Source organism: Corapipo altera, unplaced genomic scaffold, assembly GCF_003945725.1.
Source record: "Corapipo altera isolate COAL_440 unplaced genomic scaffold, ASM394572v1 23, whole genome shotgun sequence".
Taxonomy (NCBI): Eukaryota; Metazoa; Chordata; class Aves; order Passeriformes; family Pipridae; genus Corapipo; species Corapipo altera.
In genome coordinates, this window is record NW_020884878.1 from 19,332,592 (window position 1) to 19,356,733 (window position 24,142).

The following is a 24,142-nucleotide window of genomic DNA, read 5'->3' on the forward strand; positions in this document are numbered from 1 at the left end:
CGGCGGCACGGGGGGTGACCGGCCAACGTCCCCCGCGGGGCGGGCGCGCCGGCCCCGCCTCCCGGCCCACCGCCGGCACCTTCCATTTCCCCCGCGGGGGAAGTCCTCCTCCGTCCGCCGCAGCGGCTCCCGCCACCCCGCAAAAAAAGAGCGCCGTGACGCCGTGGCCTTCCCTCACAATCTCGCTCTGAGGTGGCTGGACCGGACCACCTCTCCCCGCCGCGCCGCGCGGTGGTAGCTCCCGGTCCGCTCCCCCGTCCCCCCCCCCCCCCCGGCGGCGGCGCGAGTGGTGCATCCCGGTAGCAGGCGCGTCCCGGCTGGCGCCCGCCCCCCCCGCGCCGTGTCATTGATGTTGTTGTTTGTGTCGCAGGAGCCGCAGGCCAGGCCGGGGCCGCCGCCCGGGGCCGCCGCCGCGGGGCTGGGGCCGGCGCCAGGCATGTCGGTGTGCGGGGAGGCGGTGGGCGCCGGCTCCCTGCCCAGCGAGCTGGTGGTCCACATATTCTCCTTCCTGGCGGCCCCCGACCGGCTGCGGGCCTCGGCCGCCTGCTCGCACTGGCGGGAGTGCCTCTTCTACCCGGCGCTCTGGCCGCGCCTCCGCCTCAGTCTCCGCGTCTCGCCCGCCGAGCGCCCGCGCCTCGAGTTCCTCATGCGCAAGTGCGGCTGGTTTGTCCGTGAGCTCCGCGTACAGTTCGCCGCCGACAACTACCCCACGGGCGGCGGCGGAGGGGGGGCGGCGGCAGGCGAGGGCGCCGCGGCGGCGGGGGACGGGGAGGCGCCGCCGCCGCTGAGCCCGCGCTGGCTCGACCTGCTGAGGACTTATCTGGAGCTGGTGCTGTGCGTCCTGAGCAGCGTCCGAAACAACAGGTACCTCCGCGCAGCGGGGCGGGGGGCAGGCGGGGCCCCCCGGGCCGCGCAGGGCCGGTTCCGCCGGGTTCTGCGAGCGGAAACAGCGCCCGAGCCGGCGGCGGCCGGTTCGTGCCGGGGCTGCGGCCGGAGCCCTGCTCTGCGGTGTTGGGCAGGAACGGGGCCGCACCGCTCGGAAATAACAAATTTTTATCATATAGTGTAGTTTGGTGGGGAATATAAGCAAATAAACTCAGATGTCCAGCTGGCGATCAGCTGGTCAGTGCGCAGAACTGACATAGCTACAGTAATAAAAAGTTCTTCGTCCTTTGGATGGAAAGGGGGGGAATGCGGCTCCAGCGGAGCGAGTGAGAGCCGGGAGTTTGAATCTGGTGCCTAACAAAGGCACCTTTCTCACTTAAAACAGAGCTACAGACAGGGTTTGGATCTTATGCGTGCTTGAAAAAAATTGTCACGAGAAATTAGTAAGAAGGGGATGTTAAAATCACACCACTGGTATACTGAGTTACTGCCCCAGTAAAATGCTTTCACCTCTCTAGCTGTGAGGGTTTTTGCCGTAGAAAAGCTAAGCTTTCATTCCAGCGCTCGTGTTATCTGCTAAACTGAGGTTTGACTCGGTTTCAACTGGGAGGAGGTTTTTACGTTTGTTTGTTTATTGAAAAAGCGCTCCACACGTAGGACTTTCTTGGCCAAGTTGAATTTAAATGATAGAAGTATCTTCCTGTGGTTTGTACTTAAAATGCGCATAGATCCTGCTTTTTCACAGTTTACTTTGGCGGGTTAGATAATTTCCTCAGCTTTAAGGTCTTTAAAATGAAAATACTTGCATTCTCTTTACCATGTGTGGGTGTGATCGAGATAAATCTCTCTTTTAAAGATAATAATCAGATACCCTAATATATGGCCTGTAGTCAGCACCTAGGACAGGAAAGCAAGGGTATTACAATTAGGCTATGATGAGTTTGGAAGGCCATGCAGATTTTAGGATAGGAAATGGTTAATATAATTTCCCCTCTGTGTGCATTTGCTTTACCTGTGAGGGGGGGGGGGGGAGAACTGCAGGTGTTTCAGGACATCCTTAGGATGAATTAAACCTTGTGGATGGCCTTCAGAAAACTGTCTGCAACTGAGTCATGGGCTTGTCACTGCCCCTCTTTGATTCCGGGGAGATTAGAGAATAGCTTGAGGCCTCCCTTGCTTCTTTATTTTGAATTGTAGCAAGAGAACTTTAAATGCAATTCCTCGTTGGTTTCACATGAATGCAAATGTGGTGTGTGAAGTCTCAGTTCCTCTGCTCTCTTGCACCCAGCAGGTACTTCCTGTGGTGCAGCCCCGATGGTTGAGAGTTACAGACCTTACTTCTGAAAACACCTCGTTAGTCCCAGCTCACCTTTATCTTAATTTATTTCTCACCCGGTGAATCCTTGGTGTGCGAATCCTAATGGTCTCTTGATTGGTCTTCTCTTGCCTTTCAGGAGCTTTCACTTAACTGTCGAATCTTCAGGAAATGCTGCTGGTATCATAAGTGGAAAAAATACTGAAATGATGGCGGCGATTATCCGATCTGAGACAAATATCGCTACACGGGCTTGGAATTTTAAAATAGATAGCATCCGCAGGAGATGTTGCCTCGAGGGGGTTGTTGAAAAACTAAATAGGTTTTTTCCCTCACTAAAGTAAGAGACTGTCAAAATTAAAAGCGTTCTGAGAAGGCTTTTGGTACACTTTTTTCTTTTGAAAAAAGATTCATTCTCCGTCGCCTTATCTGAAATCTGTACAAGGACATTTGCTTTATGAAGTTCATTTCACAGATTCTGTGTGCACAGTGTAACTCAGGACTGCAGTAAAATACTACGCATAAGTAGTTGTTTCTCCAGTACCTGGTAGATTAGTATAATTTTGGTGGTAAGCCAGAGGTGAAAAGTTACCAAGTTGGATAGAATTTTGCATTGCTGTACTTTCTTGCTGTCTCCAAATCATTTACATGCTGCTCTTTTGTTTTGAAATGAATAATGCATGATTGGGGAACACAGGGTACCTGGTTATAACAGCAGGCTTTTTTTTAATGAGCTTTTTAAAATGTGTGTGTGTGCGTGGGATTTACATTAAACACTTGGCCCTTTTTTCAGATTTAGTTTCAGATTAGACTTGTTTTTCCCCCTCAAACTGTTTAGGTTTTTTTCTTGCAGAGTAACTACCAGTAACTATTTAGTTGGCATGTAGAACACTGGGTTTTAGTTCTTTAAGTAGATTTTTGAGATTGAAATGAGTTGAGAAGGAACATGAACTTGTGCCAAATTGCTGCTTGGTTCTTACTGTGACCACCTAATGTCTAAACTGGAGGCATTGTCACCTGCCTTATGCTTTGTTTTGTCTAAGGAAGGACTGCAGTCCAGTCACTTAATTTCTCTGCTTATCTTTATTTATCTGTAACTCAAGGATAATGAGTAATTCCTTCTTGTTTTTGCTGTATGTCACTGTACATGGGATAGCTATTGTAATTTCCAGAATAATGGAAACAGCAGGGCTTTTAATTTATCCAGTGGCTGAATCACTGTAAATGTATTCCTTTTGTAATTAAGTTTCGAACAGGACAGTTCTTTTGTAACTCCTGTCAGCCCTTATGATAGCTTTTTGAGAAGTTCACAAAAGTTTCCATCTTTTACTTCAGAACTGGAGAGGAAAAAATCTACTTTTGTGATGCTGTTTCTTAACTGTGTAACGTTGTTGTGGAGTTTTAAATTTATTATTACAGTAACAACCCTCCTTGCAGGAAAAAACACGTACTTTAGATGGCTCTAGAATTCCTTGAGGATCTACAATATTGCAGGACCTAAGAAATGTAATGACTAAAAGTAATTCTAAATGCTCTCCTGGCTAGAGGAGAGTGATGTGTGGGTTTGCCACTAAAAGCATTTTCTGTACAACACGAAATTGCTGATTTCTGAGCAAATCTGTGTGTTAAGAAAAATATAGAAAAATAGAAATATTTTTATAAAGTACAGAAAAATACAAAAATATTTTGGATTGACCTTTGCTAATTCTGAGGGAATTAAGGAAATAACAACTTGTCCACAACTTGGTTTGAAAAGGACTGATAGTATTTTCTGACAAGTATTCCTGCTGGCAGCCAGTGTTACCATCCAGAAAGGTACGTTCTAGGTCTGTCTCATATTTGAGGTAGAGCTCAAGTTGCCATAAACTTTGTTTTGTGTGTGGCAGCGTATTACTCCCAAAATATTGCTTTAATATCACTGGGGCCTTGATGAGCTCTGAAAATCTGTCCTTTATTTAATTAGAAGGTGCTAAAGTAGCATTTATAGTGATCTGTATAACTCTTCCATGAGTTATGTTTATGACTGAAATTGAAGGAAAATAACAGTGTATTACTGTTTAAACAGCTGATGTTCTACTTTATTATTAAATAAAATTGCTGTGGGTGGGCATGATGATGTTTCTTAGATCCTCATGGTCTGCACCTTCTCAAACTGATCTTTTAGAACTAAGTTCTGGAAGGCAGGTGGGAGGGAGATGAACTTTGTGTGAGTCACTTGAGTGTGTACAGCAGCTAATAACCAACTGGTGATCATTCAGTAGGAAAATCCTGTGTTCTTTTATGTAACTTGGAATCCCAAAGCATAGTCTCTCCTATTCCTCCTTCCTTGCTTACAAAGGAAGATAGGGAAATAGTGACACATACGTCCCCCAGCATCTCCTCTGCAGTATGTTAAATTATGTGTCTTGTTTGATCTTTGCTGTGGAAACATAAATGCAGATTACTGTAAAACTGTGGTATCTTGGTGAAGTATGGTATCTGTCTTGGAGTTGCCAAATATTGGTGAATTGATCAAAACAGTAGACTGCATCTGTATTTAAGGTTTTCTAACTACTCTCTTCTATTGATCTGACCAGGCAGCTGGAACTGGCAGAAACTGGTATAATAATACAATATGTGCCTAAATGATTTGTTCATCTTAAATGTAAGCAAGTACATTTTGTTCTTTTTTTGATTAGTTATTCATAAAGACCAACCAAAACTGAAGATGTAAGAAACTTATTACTTATAGTGTGCTTTTTGAGCTAGTAGAAAATAAATCGTTTAGAAATCCCTCCAAAACACATTTTTCCCCAGCTGTATGTATGGGTACTACACAGAATTAAGATACCATTATTACTTTTAGCAAAAGATGACAATTAACTTCTAAATAATTTTATTTAAATAATGATCACTTTACTGACTCTCTGAAACAAAGATGAGATGTGAGCTGAATGCCATAGAGGTTGTATGACGCTGCAAATAGTAACAGAAATCTAACATTGTGTTGAACTGTGATTAGATTTCTTGATGGTAATAACTGTGCTGTGAGTGGAAAAATAATTGGATGTTGTCATTGTTTAAGTTTTCAGGTAGAGAACTTTTCTGTGTGTCTCTGTAGTGCATGAAATGGCGGTCAAATAGATGTAGTAAAAAATGTGTGGGATACTAGTAATTAGTGTTTCATGTGTCGTGTAGTTTGGTAGTCCTCAAATTAATATCTGCCTATGGTAGCATTTGCTGGGGGTATGAGTAGCACTAAGCAAGACCTGTGTGTGGTGTGAATGTGCAGGTGGTTCAGAACTGTTCTGAGGATTGCATTTTGGCTCTTAGCTCTCCAAACTAAGTCACTGAGATTAGAAGATAAAGGCTTAATTATAGCATAGCTGTGAACACTGCTTTTCAGACCAGGTGGAGGTTTCTGATACTTTTTCTGTCACACCAGACTCTCTCTTACAGCTTTTGAGGAAAGCAGAGCCCAAAATACTCTTGGTGGTGGTGTGGTGGTACCAGTGTTTTAGGTTTCTCTGCCAAGCTTACTCTTTAGTATGATCAGGCATTGTCTTAGTCAGACTTATAGAATATTGATCACGTGGTAAAGACTCAGTTTATTTTAGTGTATCATCAGTACAGTAGTCCTGTATTTAAAATAATAAATATTAAATAGTTAGAATTTCAGAAACAGTTGTAAATTCTAGGTATTTTGCTCCACTATTGTCAGACTTTATATGAAGTTCATGGATCTTGCTATTAAGTTGTTGTTCACCAATAGAAGAAGAGTACTAGGTGCAACAGTAGATAGATTTCAGGAAATCAGTGTACTGTTATTGAATACAGAAACTTCAAAACAGCTAAATTATGATTTATGCTAGATACCAATTACAGACTGCAGTTCATACTTAAAAACTTAAAACTTGGCTACGTAATACTTTTTCCCCCGCTCCTTTTGGTAGAATATGAAATTGTACTGTGAATGAAGTGAACTGTACCAGAGCTTCCCTATACTTTGAGCATTGTAATTGTATTGCATTTTTCTCAAAGCTGATCTGAAATATTAGCGTATGATTTGTAAGCCAGAAGAAATAATTGTTAAAGATTAATTTAACTTCTGTATCCATTTGTGATGAAACTGGAGTTTCTGCCATGTTAATTATCAATTGTAGACTAGTCCTTTCATGTTAGGAGTAAATTAATTTACACCATATATAAATAAAAGAAATGTTGACCCAAAACTTAGTCAACTAAAAAAATAATAATCTTAAAAGCAAACATCACTCTAAGCTGCTCTAAAACTGCAGTCATTTTCATATCTCTTGCTCGATCTGTTTTAGGAATAGAAAAGGTGCATGTCAGAAAAATAGGGAAAGGAACAGTGACTGTCTAGTGTACTGTGTGATGTCCAGCATATACTTAGAGGTTCCTCTTTCACTCTTTTTAGGTATCCCTTCTAAAAGTTAAAGCTGTATGTCATGGTGGACCACTAACCCTCACTGATAGGAAATATTAGAACAGCTTCCCCTACTTTGATATAACAGAAATTAGATACTGGTTATGGCGTGGGGAGCTTTCGCTATCCCTGCCTGAGGTTTGTGATGCCTCAGTTGAGGCAGGGTTGGGCTCCCATTTGTAAACCAGCTGATGTATGTAAGTGCTCAGAAAGGTTCTTCGTGGTTGTGTTCTACTTGGGCATTCAATGCGGTGTTAAATGTTAAAAGAAATAAGTATTTGATGTTTTCGTCTGTGATACTCGACACACATGTTCCAAGGGTTAAAAATTGCATGAAACCACCGCTAGAAGTTTTCTTTGTGGTGCTGCTGGCCTGCTGAAAATACTGTGGTGACTGAAAACCGGCATTTGCTATTACAGCTGGTTCAGCAGTTCAAGTAGTCCTCTTCCCCTTTACACTTCAGTCTCAGTTTCTGTACTTCCATGTGTGCCTGTATTCTAGGACAGTAGAATACAGTCCCAATACAGACTGTGGTCCATATAATAGTGGATTCTTATTGCCTGTATTTGTCTTATCCAGAATGATTTCTCACGTTGTTTTAATTTTGTGTACAGATTCCTTTTTATTTTGTTGTTTTGTAGGAACCTCCAGAAGTTAAGTCTTTTTGGGGATATAAGCATTCTGCAGCAACATGGAAGTATATCAAATACATACCTTGGAAAGGTTGACCCGGATGGCAAGAAGATTAAACAGTAAGTTTTGTATTTGTAAATTATCAAACACAGTAAAATAATAAAAATAGGTAATGAAACACAGATTTTCGTTTCTGAAATACAAGACTGAGAGAACTTTGAGTTTTTTAACAGGATGAGAATCTAAATTCTTGTTTCTGCTATTTACATGAAGTAGTCTGGTTTTGTGGCTGTTCTGGGTTTTTTTCTCCCTTCTCATCAGGGTGAGAATCCTTTCTTTCCTCTTTTCATTGTGTTCTAGAAATAATATTATGTTAATGGCACAAAGGGAGAGGAGGGCTGAGGGGTTGTTACCAGCACCTCTACTATTGCTGTGCATGGAAAAAAATTAGAAAAGGAAGTAATTTGTTGTATTGCACAAGAGTCAAAAATATGTTTGTGTTTATGTTCTCTTTCAAGTTTACTTGCTACAACTGATTTCTAGTTGTATCTCCAAACTAGGTTATGTGTTTGCACAATTCTTGGAAGATCACAGCTGACAATGTGCTTGTTTAGTTCAGAGATGTATTTTAGCTTGCCATAATTACATTATGATACAGTCCTTGAATGCTTATAATCAGAATAGTTATTTGTTCTTCTTTGGAAAAGGTTAAATACAGTGTAAAAAGCTACTTATTTGTGGAATAAATTACCCCAAAGGGCGTGATGCTAACTTAACTATTTTAGCAGTTCTGCTAAAACTTCCTATATAATAAAAACTGAATACTGTAATTTTAATTTGTGTCAGTTTAAACATCTTTCTCCCAGTGACTTGAGAGTGGAGTAAGTACAGCCCGTCTAGATCCTTACTAATTTTTGTTTTGAGCGATTTTTAGAACTAATATAGGTATATTGTCAGATCAGTGTATGTATGTGAACACAATCGTCAAGTGTTTGGTCCTGACCTAAGTTTGCAAACCAGTGCAAACTGTGAGTCACATACTGTGTCTTTGTTATCTGTTATGTTTAGAATGCAGAACTCAGAACAATTTGCAGTTCTGTCTAATGTAGGTACTGTAGTGCTGTGTGCAGGTAAAAGGCTGATTCAGTAAAAGCTCTTTTATTTCATATCCTTTGTGAAAATGTAAATATATAACCAAATCTTTGCCAAGGGTCTTGAAGAGAGCCATCTAAGCAGATGTTTACTCCGCTGAGCGCATGGTTAAATGTTTCTTCAAATTAGTCTGCACATTTTGGGAGCCATAAACCCTTCCAAACTCATTATTTAACTTGATGTTAGTCTTTTAGGTGAGTATTGAACTGTGCAGGTTTTGGAAAGAGGAAATAAATGCTACCTGTTTTTTGTTTGGTTTGTTTTGGTCTTCGTTTTTTGGTTGGTGGGGGTTTTTTGAGTTTTTGGGGGTTTTTTTGGCTTTTTGCTAAAATAAAACAATATACTTGGGACCTGCTAGTTCTTGTCTAAATTAAAGATGGCAGTGTTTTATTTGGTTTTCTGAAGTTTATCAGCACTAGCACCAGATTTACTTCAGAAAGTAAATCTTTATAGCTTCTTAGCCTTGTCTTTTGCACTTAGGGTTTGCACCAGTTAAGTTGCAAAGCATGGATACTGATAACTAACAGTGAAAGATATGAGCAACCTTTGAAGACAGTGCTATTGGTAGTTGAGGATTTTTTGGAACCTGTATGGTGATAAACTTTACTAGCTGTTTCAGGAACTCCCTGCAATTATAGCAGTAAGGGAAGAAAATGTGATGTTTCCTTAAATCTTTTGCATTGATCTGAGTGTAACAGACTGAGGGTGAAATCTCAGCTATCACAGAACCAGTAGGATGCTTCCCCAGGTTAAGACTAAGGGTTGTCCTGAGGCAGAGAAAGCTTTGGTTTGTGTTTTCAAAAATACTTTTGCGGTGATCAGTATGAGTTTGTAATGCTTGTTCTTTTTCTGTGTAGCATGTGTATCCCCTGGTTACTTCCTAAAACTGTCTTCATAACTCTGTTCCTCAATGTTGGGAAACTCAGTGTAAACATTAAATTTGTTTTGAGTTGAACAAAGGGTAGTTGTTTAAAATTTTGGCTTTCTGAAATCTGCTTCTCATGATTGATCTCTATGGTTCAGGTAATTTGGTTTCCAAAAGAACCAGTTTAGCCTGTGTTAAAAAAACCATTTTGGTTGCTGATGGCTTCCATATGGACCTTGCTAGTTTGTTTGCTTCCTGTCCAGGGCCATGGATGCGCTTCAGTACTGGTTAGAACTGGTTTTGGGGCTTTAGCAGTAACTCGGCCTGTCTAATCAGGCTTCAGTCTGTCTTCTGGATGAAAGCACTGTTTGGGGGATTAATTGTGAAAGTAAATTATTTTGAGTTTTTTATTTTTAAAAGAGTTTGCTTCAGTTTAGTAATTTGTAGGTTTCAGGTCGATGGTAAAAAACCACAATTGCCGCTTACAGGGAGCAAAGGGGAACTGATTAAGCTTGTTGAGACATCAATAGGTTATATTGCTTCTTTGCATATGCTGAGTTCTGCTTGTATTTTCTGTTATATTCTCAAACTTTAGTTTTATAAGTGAACTTTGAAATAATTGTGTGTAAGTTGGGATAAATGTTGTACTACATGTTAGGCAGTTGAAGTTAATACAAAAATAAGGCAGGTGTTAATTTCCAAGAAGTCACGTGATGTGTCTAAATTTCTAGAACACGGTTCAGACTATTACAGCAAACTCCAGTTAGATGCAATCTGTTTATGAAAAATAGAATGTACTTAAGAATTTGCAGGGGAGGAAAAAAAAAACCTGTTGAGGACTTTAAAAAATTTATTTGTTAAAATGAATGACCATATATAGTGCTTTCTGTCTGGCCTTGTATAAAGCAGATATTAAAAACAATCCAGAAATGATTTCTGTTAAATACTCTCTACTGACATGTTTGATCTCGTTTTATTAACTTTCTCCAGTTCTTAGTTAATTTTTCTTAGGACTTACAGGTCGTTAGACTAGCAGTACAAATCTAAATACTTGTATAAATACTTCTGTGCTTGCATTAAAAAGTTGATATGTAGATCGCATTAAATCAGTATCTCTCTTTTAAAAAGTTTAGTGCAATTCCCACTGGGGAGAGAACCCGCTCTACAGCTGCAGAGTTCTATATCATATTTCTTTTTATTAAACTGTGCAAGTACTAGAATAGTATTCTTCTAAGCTCAGATGTTTGAAGTTGTATGAGAACCACAATTTAACAGATTTGTAGTGCAACGAGGCACATAGATGGTAGTATTCTACTGAGCAACTCAAAACTGTCTTTAATAATTCTGTAAAATATTACAAGCACACTATTAAGATTGACTACCTGGGCTATTACAAAATGAATCCTACCACAGCTGCAGCCATTAGAGAACCTTTCATAGATGTATGGTGAGGGAGTAGGGAAGGGTGTTTGGAAGAAATTTGAGAGGTTGCTGTGGTAGAATCTTTTTCTTTGGGAGACTGTGAGAAAATCTGCCTTCAGTATAAGCACTGACAAGAACAGTTATGAAGCAAACATTGCCAGGATCAAACAAGGCTCATCTGAACCGTAAAAGAATTTAGGAATAAAATAGAAAAATTACACTGTCTGTGAGTCTCACCCTTTGTTTAAAACTGTGTTTAATTTGTGTCACAGTTGCCAGTCCTCAATTTGAAATAAATATTTGGAGAAATCTAGAAAAATCAAAGTATTCTGACCTGTTGACTATATAGGCAAAACCTTTGGAACTTGAGATGTTCAATAGATAAATACAATAACCACACAAACTTTTCTGCTTAAAAGAAGTCAGGCCTTACAAACTCAGTACCTTCACAGGAGAAGGAAGAAAGCACATGCAGACAAGAGAGGGGATGAAAGGGTCCAAAGAAGAGCAACAAGGCTGGTGAAGGGACTTGAGCACAAGTCCTGTGAGGAGAGGCTGAGGGAGCTGGGGTGGTTTATCCTGGAGAAGAGGAGACTCAGGGAAGATCTCATCACTCTCTACAACTCCCTGAAAGGAGGTTGTAGCCAGGTGGGGGTTGGTCTCTTCTCTCAGCCAGCTGTCAGTAAGATAAGAGGGCATGGTCTTAAGCTCTCTGCCAGGGGAGGTTTGGGTTGGATATTAGGAAGAAATTCTTTACAGAGAGGGTAATCAGGCATCAGAATGGGCTGCCCAGGGAAGTGGTGGATTCTCCGTCCCTGGAGGTTTTTAAGATGAGACTGGATGTGGCACTTGGTGCCATGGTCTAGTAACCATTGTGGTAGTGGATCAAGGGTTGGACTTGATGATCTCGGAGGTCCTTTCCAACCCAGCTGATTCTATGATTTTGTGATTCTATGAATAAAGATTTGAAGAGGGAGAGGATGAATGAGGACTGATCTTTGACTTCCTTACAACAGAAGGAGTATGGGGCATCAAAGGTAGTAGGTGATGGGTTCAGAGCAAGCAAGAGAGGGGAACCACACTGCAAAGTTCTTTATTATTGGATGTTATAGTTGCTAAACGCTTACTCAGCTAAGGGAGGAGGAACCTGGATAAATTTGTAGAACTGAAGTCCCTGAGATTTGCAAAATATATAAAGCTGCCTCTGGCTCAGGAGATCTGAGTTACAAAGTTTTGGAAACTAGAGAGATATTTGAGAAATATCCCTGTGTGCTTTCCTTGTTCTGTCACCTTAAGGTGTTAGTGTTTCTCTGCTGTCAGTTGGGATAGTGGGCTAAACTTTTGATTTTGTCTGAACATTCTCTTCATTAAAGTTACATGTATGAGAATAACAACTTTACAATGTTGTTTTGCTTAGATGTATAAAGTATACAGATATTGATAGCAATAAAGGAAAAAGTGTTCTGTGCAAAAACATTATCTGATCTGAGGCGCAAAGATTTCTGCTAACTTTGTACTGGAGGTGTTTGTATCTTATTTCTTAATGTTTCATGGGACTGTCATAGCCTGGCTCAACCACTTCCCTTTAATGCTGATCTTTCCTTCTGGCTGACCAGGGTTGGAGATGAAATGTTCATCTGCACATGTGTCCTAATATGCTAAAAGAACACTTGTCATTTGGGCAGGAGGACTCTTTTGAGCCTTAGCAGCTGCGGGATGAAGACTGGAAAAATAATTATATGAAGAAAGTTTGTGAAGTTTGACTGAACTGTTTTCATTTAATATTAAAAATTTAAAATAATTCTGTTGCCTTTTTGAATGAATATCCCACATAAAGAACATCACTAAAAGAAAAGTGGGGGTTAGGAGAGGTGGGGTGCGTCTGAGTAAGTGCATAATGATCATTGGCACTGATAATTTGAGATTGAAATGCTACTGGGTCCAAGTTGTTTTGGTAAAACTTGAACCTGTTGGCACTTGAAAATCCAGTTAGCTGCACATTTGGAATATTTAAGGAATATTCTTATATGTTTCTTCTTTACCATTTAACGAACAAGGTCAAGCAGATAGTTTCAGATCATTCTAACTTATGCTCAGAGTCAAGTTTCTGCCACCTTTAATTGAGAATTACTTTTTTTTTTCCATATTGAATTTGCAGTTCTAGAGAGGTTAGCAAATACGAAGAGCTGTTTTTAAAAACAAGAGCTGTGTTCTAAAAGCATTACAGGTTTTCTTATTTGCATAACCTTAAAATGTATGTGGGAGGGTGTTAAATACATGCTGGAAAATACATGAAGTGAAGGTTCATGGTGTGCCACTGTTTTTGAAAGACAAAGTACATAATTTCTTTCAAGATAGTTAACAATTTTAACCTTTTAAGTGCAGCAAAGGTTAAATTGCTGTGGGAGGTCTGCAGTCAGGTTACAACATTTTGTAGTTCACAAGAACCATAATAGGACCTTTCTGCAGAATAAGGCTGTAAATAAAAGAATAATAGTTCTTGAATAAAAAAAAAAATTGAATGATATGCAATTGGTAAGACTAAACCATGTTTAATAGGATCATTGTCTGTTTTGTTTACTTGCAGAATCCAACAGCTGTTTGAAGAGATATTAGGCAATAGCAGGCAATTGAAATGGCTGTCTTGTGGGTTAATGCTGCAAATAGTAACTCCCACATCACTGTCCTCCTTATCAAACCCCATAGCCAACACCATGGAACATCTGAGCTTATTGGACAACCACATCCCTGGTAATACCACTCTTATCACTGCGGTTGAATTGGAGCGCTTTGTGAATCTGCGTTCGCTCGCTTTGGATTTCTGTGATTTTACAGCTGAAATGGCAAGAGTCCTGGCTGACAGCAACCATGTGCCTTTGCATCGACTGTCTCTCCTGGTCCACAGTGTTTCCATAATGCACAAGTCATTGGACAATATGCCAAAAGATGAGAATTGGCAGGCGCTGACTCGCAACAGCACTAATCTTCGGGTCTATATAATGGCTTTTGATGTCAAGAGTGATGATATGTTAAGGATTCTTAAGCCCAGTATCCCCTTAGAGAGGATTCACTTTGACAGCTATGTCACTTGTGTTTCAGGGGCTGTTGTTGACCTCATATCCAGGCAGTATGACAAGTTCCTCACTCATTTTATACTAATGAATGATGTGGTAGATATGTCTGCCTTCCCAGATCTTAGTGACAACCGGAATGAAGATCCACTTGTCTTATTAGCCTGGAGGTGCACAAGGCTGTCTCTCCTAGCTGTTCATGGTAGGTAATGCCTTGCACAGGTATAGTATGTGACTTCTTAAATGCTTACAACACTTCAGCCTTTCTAATCGTAGTGTATTTTAGTGCAGTGGTGTTCCAAAGTCTGCTGCAGAGTTACTATACATGCTGTTGTTGAAGGTGGTATGAGTTTTAAACATACTTGTAGCTTTCTACTTGTATTGAGAAGTCACACAGAATTTTATTAGAGTTCTCACAGAAATGAGGATAACTAAGAACTGAGTGTTCCAGGAGGCTTATCCTAGAAGTGGTCTGCACTTTGTGAGTTCCACTAAGTGACTGATTATGTGAATGTGAACACTGAAAACATTTGCTGTTTTACTATGAGCCCATATGCTGGCAGGATTAGATGATTTTGCTTCTTGTTGATAAATAACATGGGTTGAGTGCCCCAAAGCTGAGGGGAAGAAGTTTCTTACCAGTTTGGTAAGACTTTACCAGCAGATGAAGGCTAAAAAAATGTAATGTGGAGGAGGTTGCCTCACTGACTGGTTTCACCAGTAATACCAGAGATAGGTTTATCCCACCTATTTATTTGCCATATAATTGCAAATAGATTTTAACAAGTATTAAGCTCTGTCATCAATACAATACTTGCTAGAAGTTGCAAGCAGTTTGACATATTTTAAGGCACCTGAAACTGAAATAATGCAGAATAATGCTTTTTGTTTGTGCTGGAATCAGCTTACTAAGACAAAGTTTGCTGATGCATGAAGGCGTTAAGTGATGACTGTTACTGTGTTGCATAAGAATGAATATGTTTCTTCAGACTGCTTTGGGGAGTTAATCTCCAGTCATTCAGCACAAATGGGAGAGACCTTCAGAAGAGGGAGATGTAGATTTGTATTTCCATTGTTTGAAGTCAGAAGAAGTTCCTGCTTTATTTGCTCTTTTTTTTTTGGTCTTCTACTGAAAAATCATTGCAGGGTGGGGGGGGAACAGGGAATGATGATCAGTTCAGCTCTCTCTCCTTTATAGTTTCCAGGAGTGACAGATTTTGGATACTGGTACACAACCATACCACTCTATGTGTGGATTTCAGTAGTTTCTTTTAACATTTGTATACTACTTTGGGACCTTTTTTAAAAAAAAATTATTTGCTACCTTAAATTATCCTCCTGCTGTGGGGAAGGCCTCTCATATATTATCTAACTTTAAAAGCTTGTAAAACATGTAAACATAAGCTAGTGTAAATACCGTTTAATATCAGCATATGTCTATTCAGTAGAAGGTATTAGTCTGTGCAGAGCATTGGGAAAGCAAACATCTTTGGTGGTTCTGTCTAGCAAATGGTTGTTGCTACATCTTTCTTTGGAGAGATGCTGTGTCTGCCAGGGGGAGAGAAGGACTAAATATCACCTTGCTGTTAGGTTTGGATTCAGATTCTTTACCCTTCTTTTCCCCCCTTGCAGCAGAAGCTAGCTAAGCTGCTTATAAATGCCTCCTGATCTTTTCTAAGCTGTGAATATGACTCCTCTAGTACTAGAGCGTGAACATCTTTTTTTGAGAGTAGCAACTGTAGGAGGAACACTACTAGGAAGAAATATCTGAAATGCTGTGATGCCTCAGTACAGCATCTTAGCCTCATGCTTGGGTTTTCTGAGGTTTACTATATAATGTTTTTTGGCTCCACTTGTCATATTACACGGTCAAGCTTCCTTCAGGAAAAGGTGATGGTTTTGACCAAGGTGCCATAATTCACTTTTAATGAAAGTTTCTTCTTTGGTTTCTTCTCTGGTCTCCTGAAGTGGTTGTTCTTCAGTTTCCAAACTTCTCAGACTTTTTGTGTGTATGTGTGTGTTCCCTCTTTTGATATCAGTTTACTCTGGAAATAGCTTTGATTTACATCTAGTTTTGGCTGCCACTGACCAAAAGAGGAAGGGAAAACATATGCTTAAGGACACTTCTTTTCTTGAGTGCCTCCAGATTTTCTTTTGTGGGAAGTCATACTGTCTTTCCACCAACGTAGCATGTTCAAAAGCAGAGGAAAGCAGATTGAAGGATTTTAAATACATTCTTGCAGAATGAAGAAAGGATGTAAAGAGTGTGTGGTCATTTGGGATGGGATAAGGACAGTAGGATACTCATAGTGACATGATCTGGCACTGTGTAAGAAACTTGGTACATCAGTGGGAATAGAAGCTTTTTTTTTTCTTCCTCCTCAACAGAAGGACACTTCATGTGGGCTTTTATGACTTTGTGTTGTAAACATACTAATTAAGTTTCATTCTGTCCATGAGCAATGCTGAATTTGAAATTTTTGCTAGGAAGAGTAAATTATGGTGTGCCTATGGTGAATTTGTTGTTCAGTGATACCGGTAGTGAAATGGTCATTCCCTGTTACCTCTGAATACTTAGCTGGACAGAGACTTTTTGGCAGCTGGAAGGTCACTAGGAAATTTCAGGCAAAACTTTTGAGAGTTAATTTAAAATGAGGTTAAGTTGAGAATAAGATAGTTGTTCGGTGCACAGAGGATCTCACCATGAAAGGTTATAGCAAAAGCCATATACCTGACCACTAGGTGGTAAAGGGGACTTAGTCTGAAGGTTTTTTTCCCTTTATTCTTGCACTTTTTTTCAAGAATTTTGTTGGTAAGTTCCTTTATGATCAAGGTAACTGGAAGGTGTTGTGATCTCCTTCATGTCCTGATAGGGGAGTGTCATCACACAGGGGGGAGTTTTCCATTGAGTTTAATGTCCCTTTTAAGGAAGGGACATTAAGTTAAGCTGCCTGTTGACAATTTCATCTGGACAGTTGTGTTGAAGGTGAAGTATCAAGCATATGAAAGTTGTGGGAATTCATGCATTCCTAGTGGTTAATATACCAGGAATAAGCCATATAGATGTGTGCAGGCTTCTTTGTTGAAAACCCACCCTAAGCAACATAGTTAAAGAATGAAGAAAACTGATGAAGTAATAAAGAGAAATTTTCATTCTGGTTTCTTTTACTTTTCTCTATTGTGTCTCTGTAACTATGTCTTATTTTGATACATTTTGATGTGGAGCATGTTAGCTGCATTGTTGGAAGACCAACCCACAGTTAGCTTTTACTTCTCAGCAGCTTAGCTTTCCCAGTTCAAATATTGTGCAGACTGCAGCTTTACTTGGAATCTAAGTGGGCATCTCACCAAGAAGCTTAGCACCTGCAAGAATGATGATAGAGGCAGAAATGAGCCTTTCCTTTTGCAGTGGAAGGACTGATTTGGCAGAGCTCCCCAAGAGGGAAGTTCCCAGACTGACTGGCTTTTGTTTGCATCTGAATAAGGAGGAGCTCAGCATTTGCCTTAGCCTGGGCACAGAAAGCTAATAGGTAACTGGGGAGTAGGAATTTTTAAAAAGGGATGCCAGTATGTAAGGTGAAGAGAGTGAAACTTTGTAATTGTGTTTAATCTCAGACAGAAAAACAAGGTATATGTAGATAATATATATATATACATAAATATATATACATATATACACTGCTGTGACCTGGAGAAGCTTCTAGTTTGTGTGTGTGTTAGTTTTTTGTTTGTTTGGTGGTATTTTTTTTTAACTCTACCTCTAATGCAACAAAAGCAAACTTCAGGTTTTTTTCTACCATACACAGATTTTTAAAACAGTCCTTTTATGGATTCACTTCAAATAATTGATTACTCCCTTTTTTCATTCTATTTATACTACAGAGTAGATCACAGGAGGTTTGAAATTGTATGTATAACTTGAAGTAGTCCACTGTTCTGCAAGTGGAGAAAAAAATAGATCGAGAAAAGCTCAGTCAAACTACCTGAAATATTTTTATACTCTCTTATTCCAAGTATAAAATGGGGCTTTACCACTTGCAATCAAAAAATCCCCCACCGTGCCCTAGGGGGTTTCTGCCAGATGGAAGGTGACAAAATAGATTGGGAAGGATGTTAAGATGGTCAGATATTAAGTTCTGCAGTAAGAAAACGCCTTGTAGCAAAATGACAGAGTGACTTTGTTTTTCTTTCACCCTAGGTTACACTGTTTGGGCTCATAATCTTATAGCAATCGCTCGTCTTCGTGGCTCTGACCTGAAAGTACTGGAAGTCACAGAAGAAAGCATCGATTTCGACCAAGGAGAACTGGCTGATCAGGATGTGGATCCAGTACACAATTTCATTGAGCAAGTATCTCTCGGATTGGGTCGGCCTTGGCACGCCGTCATGGACATTGAGCTGCTCAGTGTCTTCACTGAGCCAACCCGTCACTTTTACAGAGAGATGCAGAGCTTCAGTGAAGGCATTTAGCTCCTTATTTACAATTCCTGTGGTTACATATGCAAGTAGGGTCCTATTATGTTTTTTCGGTAGTGTGAATTAACCCCTTTTGTGCTGTGTTTAATCAGTATTAGCTATATAGAATTATATATGTGTATTCTACTTCTTGATCAAAGAACGTAGTCGGGTATTGGTTTAGAAGCTGAAAGTGGCAGTGTTTAGGGTTTTCACGGTTAATGGACTTGTCTACCAAACCTTAAGAGATACAGCCAAAGGCTGTCTGAGGTTGCCGGCTAACTTTACTTTACTTGAGTAACTGCATTTTGAATTATTTTGCTATTGGAGTCCTGTGCTCGGGAGCCAACTGTTTTTAATACCCATATTCATAGTCAAGTGGATTTCTGTGCTGTCATTGTGTGCTTAATCCAGTAGCATGCTGCTTAATAGGCTTAAAGGACGAGAAGTCTCTCCAGGGCTGTTCACTCTAAGACTCCTACCTTGCTTTATTTCACGTGCGGATTCTGAAGCATGACTTAACTCCATTCTCGGCTTTCCTTAGCTGTTAAGCGGCGGTGTGAAACACTAGCGTTCAGGTACCTGCACTTACAGATTCACTCCATAAGCTGTAGTCTTTTGGATTCTTTGCAAACTCCTCCTTGTTTCTTCTCATGTTCTGTCATCTTCCTTAAAAGTTAGCTTTGGGCCAAAGTTTAAAAGGAAAAAGCAAGAATGTGCACTCCGATGAGGTAAACACATAACAGTGAAGACTTCAATACAAAGGTCTACACCTGCAAACAAACATTAGTCGTGAAATCCCTAACAACCAAGTCACTGGATTTTCTCTGTCAGCGCCTGTGTCAGCTGCCAAAGAATAGATTAAAAACGAAGAAGTGCCCACATGCTGGCAGGGGCAGGCCAACTTTTGGCCAGCCAGATACTGCTAGATTGTAATATATAAGGTCGAATTTCGACCTGTGGTACACAGCTGTGCTGTGGCTCAGTCAGCAACCTCAGAACTCTTAACAAACATGCACCTGTTTCACTGTGAATAGTGAATGTAAAGGAAGGAAAGGAAATAAATACAAAGCTTGTTCTATCACAGGTATGAGCTGCTATGATGCATGAAGAACATTCCATGAAGTATGTTTTAAAATCTTGTTATATCTGAGAGGCTTTAGAAGCCGATTTAACTGTTTCAGGGCAACCGCGGTACAGACGTGGTCTCTGTGAGACTTCCACCTGACCCCAGTTTTAAGTGGTACGAATGTTGTGCATTTAATGTTTAAAGGACAGTCTGCAATAATAAAGTAAGTGGCCAACGTGGGTGCCCAGCAGTGCTGAGACCTGGCTGCTATATTGTAAGCTTTGGAAAACACAATTTATGCAACAGATGTCCAGATATGATTCTATTTATGGAAAAAGTTTATATGTGTTTTACAAATGGTTTTACCATCTTATATTAAAATGACCTTTTGACAGGTGTGCGCTGTTTTGTCTCCAGTGAGCACATACCATGCGGATTTTATATGTACATCAGTAGAGTGAATCCACTGGCACAGTGTGTGTATATGCCAGATGTGGTGAGATTTTATCTTACAAATGTGATCAGATAAAAAAAAAACTCCTGACAGAAAATGTAAGGAAACCAGCTGAATGTTTGAATTGATGACTGATGTTGTATGGTTTATGTTAAATGTTATATTCTTTTAATCAATGAATAAAGCATTAAAAATTGATCGCTGTATAAAATATTTTATTGTTGTCAGCATGAAGATTTTTAGAATTAAAACGCAACATCATTCATAAGCTGTGTGTAACTGGTAGCTCCCATTGTGTGTAGGTCAGCAGAAGAATCTAAAATAATTCATACAGTAATTTTTTTTTTTTTTTTAATTTGGCTGAATTTTGTCAACAATTTTTGGGTGGTGGAGGAAGGGGAAGGATGCTTTGCTAAAGATCAGACCAGTTAGCACAAACAGTATATCATTATATGACCTATTAGACTGATACAGTAAACTGTGGATTGTAGAATATAGAATACTATTTTTGGGAAATTACTGCATCCATTGCAATTGCTTAAATCAAAATCTAATGTGCTCAAGAAAAATGTGTAGTACTTCTTTGGTGTCCCACTATTAAATAGATTATGAATACCTGCAATGCTTCAGTTTGGCATTTTATCCGTACTCAGAGTACACAGCTGTGCATTCTGAATGAAAACTGCAGATGTCTGGTCAGCTGTGGAAGAGCTGCTGTGCCCTGCAGTGGCTGACTGTGCTGTGAGACTTGTCAGAGTGGCTGTTCCATGTGTGCGTGCCAAGCACGGACTTCATTCGAGCTCCTGAACTTCATTTTATGATAATCCAAACTGCTGCCAAGTGTGAGAGTTGCATTGCTTGTTGTTCAAGCAGTTTCCTAGATCTTCCAGATTTGGTAAGCAAGATCATTTACCAACATACTGAAGAGATGCTGTGGGTAAAAAAGATAAGGCAAATACAGCTTTTCATATTCTAGTAAAGTGAAATAAAGGGACTTGGTCTCGGTGCCTTTCAGGGCTCAGCCTCAGGAGTGAAGTTATGTAGCAGTTAAGTCTGGTAGTGATTGCTCAGCAACATCTGAACCTGAAGTTTGGTCGTAAAGGGCTCAAGATTTCTGGCTTTTTCTGTGCAGCTTCCTGAAGCAAATGGAGTAAATGCTGCATTCTCTGGTTTAAACATAGATGCAGGATGGTGATTTTCTCTCTCTAAGCTACTGCATTTTATGGGTAACTGCCTTACTAACTGGAGTTGGAAGTAACCCATTTGGCTTTCCATTATATAAACAAGGTTTTTTCTCTATTCAGTCTAACCTATTTTATGCTTTGTTTTAATTAACTTAATCTTGAAAGATAAGACGAACAGGAGAAGCAGCTCATTTTACTATGGTAGAGATGTGCAGCCCTTTCACTTACTGCAGTTACAGCCAGAATGTTTAATATCAGCTGTTATCAATGAGTGTCCTTTGTTAGTGCTCCAGGTCTGATTTTTTTCATGCACTCTGAAGTCATACACTGGTTTTGGCTTGTGTTCCAGGGAAGAAGTCAATATACTTAAAGTGACAAGTACAGGGAGTCCAGTAAGGCAGGAGTGTGTGGTGAAAGCCACACCTTGAGCAGTGGTTGGAGAAAAGCACCTCTGATTGTTCTCTTGTCTTAAGTTTGTTGTCTGCCTGTATTTTCAGCAGTAATCTGTATTAGTGATACCAGGGTGAAGGGATTCAAGATGAAGCAACCTGAAATCAAATGTTAGGAAACTAAGATGGTCCTAATGTGGAAAGTGCATTTGCATTTGGAGTGGGACCTTACAAACTGTGAAATTACTTTAAACTTGCATAATCCCAAATGGGATTTTACTTCTTTTGTTTTTTTCCTGAAGAGATGGCACTGTCAGGTTAGTCTTCTGCATTCTAGATTTAGCTGCAGAAACTTGGAACACAAGCCTTCATCTAAAACTCGGTTGCTTTTTCTTTTGAGGGTGGGGGGAAAAGGGACTTCCCCACATTCACTTCTGTGTGACCCTTCTCTTAAACATACCTAAATACATCTTATGGGATACCATCTACCTGCATAAACCTGAGCTTGCTTTCAAATTTGCAAATAAAATTTTGGGCTATTACTGGAGGAGGGAAAAAGTCTGAAATTCTCTCTGCAGGATGATCTAATCCATGCTTGTCCTGCATTATCTTAGTCCAGCTATCTTTTGTTTTGCCTGCAGCTTCCAGTACCATTGTGGGCAGAGTAGATTGTTTTGGTGGAGGAAGAACTGTTTTTCCAAAGAGTTAACTTGGTTACAAGCTAGAACAAATATTTAACACATACAGAGAAAATACTGTATTTTCTCAGAAAACATAGGTACATTCCCAAAGAGTTTTTGTAGCCCTTCAGGTGAGTGGGGGAAACAATAAAAAAGGGTTATGGTAGTGTTATCAGCCCAGGACTGTGCTATCCACTGGTTCTCTGTGCAGGGGTAAGGCTGTAGTTGCCAGTTCTGGTTGTTCCTAGGGCTGATGACAAGGATAAGGGTAAAATCCAGTAATTCCCTTTAGAATCCTGGTGAAGTCTTTCAGGCAAACTTAGAGCAACAACTAATTGCCTAAAAGTGATGCAATAGTCAAAAAGAGTTAATTTGACATGGATGACAATTTAAAATATCTGTTGTCAGAACTTGTCATTGTACAGAGGCTAATCTAAATGCCTCCGAGGGCTAGAGGAGAAAGGGGAATAAAGAAACTGCAGGTATGAGCCATGGAAGAGTTCTGCAGCTGAAAGAAGCCAAGGTGGGAATAATGGTAGGAGCAGGAGTACTGAGCTGCAAAAGAAAAAGCTCCCTTGGCAGCCTTGACCGAAGCAATTACAAAAAAAGTAGACTGGAGGTTTTTTGGTAACTTCTAATTATAGGGTGTGGTGGCTGCATTTGTATTAAAGGCTGAAACTGTGTGTTGTGTGTGTGCATGCAAAGAATGGGGACTGGTGGTTGAACTGCTGCTGGGGGGGAAACTTGCTAAAAACAGTTTGCTTATTTATTTTAAAGGGTCCTTTAGCAAATGACTGCATTGAGTCCTTACATTGTTTTCAAGTCAAAGCCAAGCTGCCAGAACAGCCAGCACAGCTTCTACAAGAAGTTTTTAGATTGTAGAGTCGTCAGTAAACAGAGCTTGGCTCTGTCTGGAGCCAGCACAGCCCTGGACAGCCTGTGCCCTGGCTGCAGCTAAGGCACTGTGCCTCTTGTGACAGCCATTCCTGCAAGGGACACCACAAATGGGAACCTCACAGGAAGGGGTGAGTGAGATAACACACCAAATGCTTTTATAGACACAAACTTATGTGCAGTTTGTGCACAAACAAATGCTGCAGTTTGCCACTTCCTTCTTGTACTTTTTAATTCTGCTTTTGTCCTGCCTAGTTTCCCAAACACTAGTGTTAAAATTTGAAGCCTAATAAGCTGAATTTGTGTTGAGACAGTAAAAAAACCCCACCAGCTCTAATTTAGTTTGCTGCAGATGTACGTCTTCAAAGGCCAGGGTCAGGTGGTGCTGGAGCATCTCATAGCTATGACTCTTTCCTCCAGGTCATAAAAACCTCTTGTACACATGTTCAATAAAACACTACCCCACTCCAGCTTTTGAGGAGTGATGGGAGAGTTGCTCAGCATTTCCACTTCCTCCTCCCTTCCAATGTCATGGTAGGACAACTGCCACTTTGTAAAGCTCTGACAGCTGAAAGATCACCTACGAGGTCATTAACAGAGACTGTAGTGGAGCACGATGGTGATTCCTCTTCCCCTACTTCTATTATACCACATTAACAATGACATTGCTTTCATTTTCTGTAGATTTTTATTAACTGTTTCCATTTGTTTTCACATCCTAGTCATAAAGCAGCAAGCACCACTTTTGGCATGCAGAGAGATTCCCTGTACAGGTCAACAAGGACAGAGCAGCTGGACTTTTACAATATGGTTCACATGATTTAATTTTATACACCTCTAAAGAGATTACTCAAGTTAGAAATACTTAATTTAAAATGACTATTGTACAGTGGAAATCACTTATTCACAATATTCATAGTTATTTCATTCTTTATTTACAATGTACTATCCTGAGAATTTTCTCTGTTAAGCTTCAATTTGAGCAAAGTAGTTTATATATACCTAAGTAACAACAGTTACTTAACATAAGGAAAATGCCATTAGGAGAGCACAGAAAGGGTTCAGCACATTCCCCAAATGGCCATCAAGTCTCCTGCTGTGGTTCTGGTTGGTCTACAGCTGATGGATTTGACTGAGGTGGTTCAACTCTATTTTCAGGAGGTGGAGGAGGCAAAAATCCAGGTCGTTGAGGTGGATAGTGAGGATAAGGTCTCATCGGAAATGGATTTCTTACTGTGAAAGAATCA

The 24,142-nt window shown here is 40.1% G+C and overlaps 2 protein-coding genes across 8 annotated transcripts in view; one reads left to right on the forward strand and one right to left on the reverse strand.

Annotated features, from left to right (window-relative positions):
• Positions 1–349: 349 nt before the first annotated feature.
• On the forward strand, positions 350–20,370 carry FBXO33 (F-box protein 33). The gene is made up of 4 exons (XM_027638420.1): positions 350–864; positions 7,269–7,379; positions 13,287–13,972; positions 17,969–20,370. The coding sequence occupies exons 1-4, from the start codon at positions 350–352 to the stop codon at positions 18,238–18,240; spliced, it is 1,584 nt and encodes a 527-aa protein (XP_027494221.1). The 3' UTR covers positions 18,241–20,370.
• Positions 20,371–23,564: 3,194 nt separating this feature from the next.
• Positions 23,565–24,142, reverse strand: part of MIA2 (MIA SH3 domain ER export factor 2) — a 37,744-nt gene continuing 37,166 nt past the window's right edge. For all 7 annotated transcript variants that reach the window (XM_027638412.1, XM_027638413.1, XM_027638411.1 and 4 more), the window contains one exon: positions 23,565–24,128. In XM_027638412.1, the coding sequence (XP_027494213.1) occupies positions 23,980–24,128 (149 nt within the window). In that variant the 3' untranslated portion in view covers positions 23,565–23,979. The remainder of the gene's footprint in view (positions 24,129–24,142) is intronic.

Coding starts and splice junctions, on each gene's coding strand:
- FBXO33 (XM_027638420.1), top strand. CDS start 350: ATGTTGTTGTTTGTGTCGCAGGAGCCGCAGGCCAGGCCGGGGCCGCCG. Junction 865..7,268: donor AGCAGCGTCCGAAACAACAG/GTACCTCCGCGC, acceptor GTTGTTTTGTAG/GAACCTCCAGAAGTTAAGTC. Junction 13,973..17,968: donor GTCTCTCCTAGCTGTTCATG/GTAGGTAATGCC, acceptor CTTTCACCCTAG/GTTACACTGTTTGGGCTCAT.